General features: G+C 42.3%; 1 protein-coding gene across 1 annotated transcript; it reads right to left on the bottom strand.

The window, feature by feature from the left end:
• Positions 1–3,322: 3,322 nt before the first annotated feature.
• On the bottom strand, positions 3,323–6,275 carry b3galt8 (beta-1,3-galactosyltransferase 8). The gene has a single exon (XM_020463533.2). It carries the CDS (start codon positions 6,062–6,064, stop codon positions 5,075–5,077), a length of 990 nt encoding a protein of 329 aa, XP_020319122.1. The 5' UTR covers positions 6,065–6,275; the 3' UTR covers positions 3,323–5,074.
• Positions 6,276–6,752: the final 477 nt, after the last annotated feature.

Below are 6,752 nucleotides of genomic sequence, written 5' to 3'. Positions count from 1 at the left end.
CTTGCTAGCCAACAAATGTTCACATGGAGTATTCATTCAATAGGGGTTACAAAACATTTACTGTATCTAAAGCTATCCCTTTAAATGTGGTGTACCTTTAATTAGAATTTTCTTAACGCACTAAATTACACTATATATACAAAAGTATGTGGACACCCCTTCAAATGACAGAATTTGGCTATTTCAGCCAGACCCGTTGCTGACAGGTGTATAAAATCGAGCACACAGCCATGCAATCTTCAAAGACAAACATTGGCAGATGAATGGCTTTACTGAAGAGCTCAGTGACTTTCAACGTGGCACTGTCATAGGATGCCACCTTTCCAACAAGTCAGTTCGTCAAATTTCTGTCATGCTAGAGTTGCCCCGGTCAACTGTATGTGCTGTTAATGTGAAGTGGAAACATCTAGGAGCAACAATGGCTCAGCCTCGAAGTGGTAGGCCACACAAGCTCACAGAATGGGACCACCGAGTGCTGAAACGCGTAGCATGTAAAAATCGACTGTCCTAGGTTCGAACACTAACTACCGAGTTCCAAACTGCCTCTGGAAGCGATGTTAGCCCAAGAACTGTTCGTTGGGAGCTTAATCAAATGGGATTCCATGGCCGAGCAGCCGCACACAAGCCTTAGGTCACCATGTGCAATGCCAAGCGTCGGCTAGAGTAGTGTAAAGCTCGTCATCATTGAACTCTGGAGCAGTGGAAGTGCGTTCTCTGGAGTGATGAATCAAGCTTCACAATCTGGCAGTCCAACGGATGAATCTGGGATTGGCAGATGCCAGGAGACACTACCTGCCCGAATGCATAGTGCCAACTGTAAAGTTTGGTGGAGGAGGAATAATGGTCTGGGGTTGTTTTTCATGGTTCGGGCTAATCCCCTTATTTCTAGTAAAGGGAAATAGGAACACTACAGCATACAGTGACATTCTAGATGATTCTGTGCTTCCAACTTTGTGACAACAGTTTGGGGAAGGCCCATTCCTGTTTCAGCATGACAATGCCCCCGTGTACAAAGCGAGGTCCATACATAAATGGTTTGTTCGTGATCGGTGTGGAAGAACTTGACTGGTCTGCACAGAGCCCTGACCTCAACCCCATTGAATACCATTAGGATAATTTGGAATGCTGACTGCCAGCCATGCCTAATCGCCCAAAATTAGTACCCGACCTCACTAATGCTCTTGTGGCTGAATGGAAGCAAGTCCCCCCAGCAATGTTCCAACATTTAGTGGAAAGTTTTTCCAGATAAGTGGAGGATGTTATAGCAGAAAAGGGAGACCAATTACATATTCATGCCCATGATTTTGGAAAAAGATGTTCGACAAGCAGGTGTCCTTATACTTTAGGTAATGTAGAGTATGGAACGGTTCAGAATATTAGGGATCAATGAATGAAATCCATGTAAATATATGCATATTCATCTCCTTCCAGCACCAATATATAGATTAAAAAATACTCTAATCTTGTAATTTTTTAGGGTCAGGAAAGTATTTTGGTAAAGTTTTCAAACAGGTTTGGAAAGCCTTTAACGCACAAAATTAGGGGTAGAGGCTGTGACCAGAAATCAGCCTTGGCATTTCTAACCCACCTGCAAAACATATTCCTTGTGGCCCCCATTATTAGCCAGATGTGGCCCCCATTATTAGCCAGATGTGGCCCCCATTATTAGCCAGATAATGATAATTTTGCACAATAAAAACAAGTTAGATATGCCCACTAGGATTACAAATGGACCAGCCCTTGCACAAAATATATTGGTGGGTTCATTTATCCCGAAAGTTCCATAATCAATTGTTCCATCCATGAAATATTGTAAGGGGAGAAAAGTGTACAGTAAGGGTTGAATAGTAGTCCCTTAACTCTACCCTGATAACCCTCACTAATCATGCAACTGTGATGACAATGGTCCAGTTGTCATGAACCGTGTGTCAGGGTCCAGGTTTAAACTGCTAAGTCTGGTGTGCGTTCCATAATGATTCAAATCGGATGCATTAATGCACAACTTGTAATACGTTAGTCTTATATGATCCACTTTTGCTCGCGATCCTCAGGAACAACCACATGAACGTGACAGGGGACAGAAAGGTAACCTAACGATGTAATGGAATGATGCAAAATGTAAGGAGACTAACAAATAAAGTTAGTGACAATTATAAATGTACGTGAGTATAACTGAGCGTGGCTAATATTTAATACTACAAATTGTAAAAGAAATACAGTGAAAAGTCTGGGCATATAATTAAAACCTTCTAGAAATAATCAACTCCGTTGGTTTCCCGGTATACCACCTTCATGGCTTCAGAAGCCTATAGTCTGGGTCTCCACATTTCATCCCGAACTTCACTGTGGAAAAGTGTTGATATGCTTCCATTTGCTGCCATATGACTGGTTTCACATGTCTCCAGCGATCAAAAGGTAAAATATATATAAAATAATTGTAATTGATACTTACCGTTTTACTCTTATCAATTTATAAAGTATAGTGGAGAATGGTGTTATTTCATAAATGTTTTTTTATTTTAGCCCCTTTTTCTCCCCAATTTTTCAATGTTGGCTCATCGTTGCAACTCCCCAACGGGCTCGAGAGAGAGAGAGGCGAAGGTGGTCATGCGCCCCCCAAAACATGACCCGCCTAACGCCCAGAAGCCAGCCGCACCAACGTGTCAGAGGAAACACCGTTCATCTGGCATCCGGGGTCAGCCGCCAGGCACTCGGCCCACCACAAGGAGTCGCTAGAGCCAAGTAAAACCCCACCCGCCAAACCCTCCCCTAACCCGGACGACACTGGGCCAATTGTGCGCCGTCCTATGGGACTTCCGACCACGGCCGGTTGTGGCACAGCCCGGGATATGAACCCGGGACTGTAGTAACACCTCTAACACTACTACATGCAATGCAGTTGCACCGCTGTGCCACTCAGGAGCCGGAATGGTGTTATTTCTATTTGGGAAAGAATGAAGTATAATATACCTTTATGTTGTTCCACTTGGAAGTGACAGGTTGCTCTACATTATTCAACCTTTCATCGCGTTAAGGTGGTGGAATTATGAGGGAATTAAATCAAGGTCAGAATACGGAGTATCTGTAGACACACCTCCACCACGCCTTCATTTCTATGATATCCACTGGCAATGAATAGCGGGTGAACAGCATGCTATTCTCATGCTTAAGTTCAAGGTCAGAATACACATAGAGAGAAAAGTTAATACAAGGGAATTAAGTTCCATTTACACGTGCTTAGCCAGGTCAGAATCCCCCCCCCCCCCCCCCCCCATAACACAATATAACAATCTGTAAAATGATGCAGTATTGGAGACATAGACATTATTCTAGCTAAGTCTTTAATATATAATCATTTTAAACAGTATTTTCATAGACAGTCACTGTAACTAAACTCACAAATATTATATGAACCAGCTATATTTCTTGGAACATTTTGATGTCAAACAGAGTTTGCATGAAGGTAACATTGGAGCCGGGAAAGCGGAACATGGTTGTTTTGCAGGCTTGAGTGCACCAGTCTAAGCATAAACTCGCTCTGAAAGTGTGGGAACCAAATACACACAGAAGAGGTAAAGTAGCGTAACAAAGAAAGGCTGGAACTTACTGTTTGTCACTGTCTCATGGTGCTATGGTTAGTGTGACTGGTCCTACAGCCTGACTGTTAGTCAACCATCTGCTGCAGGCTGGCTGAGAGAAGCGGGCTGCCGACTCTAATGTTCATGAATCATCAGCCTATTTTTTGATCCCCCTCACTAACAAATCCCTCTTCTGCTGCAGGGAGATTCTATCATTATATCATCATTTTACCATCCACCCACCCTGTGATTACACAGCATCTGAGGACATCTTCATTCCTCTGTTAACTTGACTATTTTCCCACAGCAATTATGTAACAGTCACCACCAACAAACACTTAATTATAATGATATGGATTACTATACTATAACATCAAATAACTAAATAAAGTCATAAATATAAACATTTTCCTCAGTTAGATTACATTGCATTAAGGATAGTCAGGTGAATGGTCTACTTGTTCAATGACACTATTCAGTGCAGAGGATAAAAATGCATTGAACATAATATGGAATACATTTTCTGAGGTAGTAGTTGGACAGATTCAATATGTTCTATGATCAGAAGGCACTTGAATAGACATGATTAAATAACATATGTGACTTGTAATGATACTCTGGCCATGACACCACACACCATTGCACTGTGATACTGATCTGTTCTCTTCCATGTCATTATAATAGGATAGTGGGTGAACTATGCCACCAGCTGTTTATCAAGTGTAACTGCAGAGCTTTGCTTCCCTTTGGAATGATTACATCTAATTTTATGTCAATTTTATGTCAACCTCTTTAGTATTAGAGGTCGATAATAAACCTTTCACCTAATTGTAGCTTATAATTTTGCCAACAAACACCAGTCAAACACCAGTCGAGTTCAAGATATTGTGTATGACATCAAAGAACATTGCCTCCACTAGTTGTAATGTCAGAGAAAACCAGTGGTGTAAGGTACTTAAGTAAAAAATACTTCTAAGTACTACTTTTTTGGGGTATCATTACTATTTATATTTTTTTACAACTTTTACTTCACTACATTCCTAAAGAAAATAATGTACTTTTTACTTCATGAATTTTCCCTGATACCCAAAAGTACTCGTTACATTTTGAATGCTTAGCAGGACAGGAACACGGTTAAATTCCCGCACTTATCAAGAGAACAAGCGGTCATCCCTACTGCCTCTCATCTGGCTGACTCACTAAACAGAAATGCTCAATTTGTAAACTATATCTGAGTGTTGGAGTGTGCCCCTGGCGATCTGTACATTTGAAAAACAAGAAAAATGGAGCCGTCTGCTATGCTTAATAAGGAATTTGAAATTATTTATACTTTTACTTTGAATACTTAAGTGTATTTAGAACCAAATACTTTTAGACTTTTACTCAAGGAGCACAATTGCATACTTTTTCCACCACTGGAGAAAACAAAGAAACATACACATTAATTTGAGGGCATGTTATTCATTTTAGTGCCTCAGAAAGACTGGATTGAGACATCAGCAGGTGAGATGGCTTTTCTGAAAGTCACCCCAAATGTCCAGCAGCTCATGTGGTTTAAATCCAGTGACAATGACCCGTGTGTCATACGTACACGTCTCATAATCCAACCGATTGATCTCAAACAAGTTCCTGGGAGGAAGCAGTGTTTGAGAGTACACAGGCCGGACCCCTAGTACCCGGAGACACAACCCCACATAGACATCCTCCAGGGGGATGGGTCTCACAAACCTGGATGCCCATGAGATCCTGTTGGCCAGGTCAATAGAGAAGACATACCCTGCTCCAGAGACATATGGGGGGAATGTGTCTTCGGGGTAAATGTCCTCAGACAGATGCCACTTGCTCTTCCTATCCCTACGAGGCCTGCCGTCACTGATGACTGAGCCTGTGATGTACTTATGCCTGAGAGGGCCACCTCCAACTAACAGCTTATTGACCAGGTAGAACACGTTGACGAAAACGTCTGTGTCCACCTTCATCGCATAAGAGGCACCCTGACAGTGGGTGGCGAGCCAGTTCATGATCATCATGGACTTGATGGTCAGGTTGTGGTAGCTGTCCAGGAAGTCCATTTGGATGATGTCAGCGTGTTCTTTGCTCTCCTTCTCTAGGTCCCGTTGAATGTGGGAGCTTTGTCCCTCCGCGGGCAAGCCCACATAGAACAGAGTGAGGATATCCACATTAGAGATGAGGCCTGGTCTGCCCCATGTCTTTCTGATAGCATCCCTGGATAACCCATCAGAGGGTGCCACTGGAACCATTAGCACCAGAAATGGGCTTCTTTCCTTACACACAGACACATGGTTGAGAACGTATTTGTAGGTCTCTGGGGAAATCACCTTGTAAAGTTCCTGAGACAGAGGACTTGGTGTTGATAAATCCGTCTTTGGCTGAGCTTTTTTGTTCAGTAAGATATTAACAACAACTGTGAGTACACCTGCAATGATAAAATACTTCACTAACCTCCAGTAAGACGTTTTAAGCATTGCAAAGTAATCATATACAATCGGTATCTCGAGTGTATCTGATTTTAATTCCTAAACATATTAATTCCTAGGTTACTGTTTCTGTATTCGCGAAGCACCAAAAGAAAAGCATTCACGGTGGCGACAACATCAAGCTTGCATCATTTCCTTGCTACGATTTCATGTTGCCACTCCCAGGCCAAAGAGCAAACAGGAAAATAGTTTCCGTCTGACTCAGAGCTCCTTAAAAGCTCTGACTACTAAACAGCATACGGGTCCTACTGGAATGGCCGGTGGTGGTGATTACTACCGGTTTTCAGCACTGGTGGTTTGTTTACATAGTGGGTTACGATAACTAATGTAGCAGATTAGGTTAATAAGTTTACGGTTAGGAAACGGGTTAGTTACAACGCTACAGCTGTCAACAACTGTTATCACTGAAGTGACAACTAGATGGCGCTATACGGGTAGCCACAACCGTACAAACTATCAGTCTCCGCAAACCATCAGTATCATAACAGCGGTGCTTTGTTGTGCTAGTGCCCCCTTCACGTGGCATTGATCAATACATGTGATCGATAGACCTTCATGTGTAGGCCACCTCCCATAAAAATACAATCTCATTATAAATATGAGGCGTGCATTCTTAGTACTATAAATAGCCCCCAAAATAGGCTTTATAGACACTCTATGGCTCCTTCCCATGGCT

This window comes from Oncorhynchus kisutch, linkage group LG3 (genome assembly GCF_002021735.2).
Source record: "Oncorhynchus kisutch isolate 150728-3 linkage group LG3, Okis_V2, whole genome shotgun sequence".
Lineage (NCBI taxonomy): Eukaryota > Metazoa > Chordata > Actinopteri > Salmoniformes > Salmonidae > Oncorhynchus > Oncorhynchus kisutch.
Note: the sequence above shows the minus strand (reverse complement) of the source record. Positions and strands in the feature narration are given on the sequence as shown.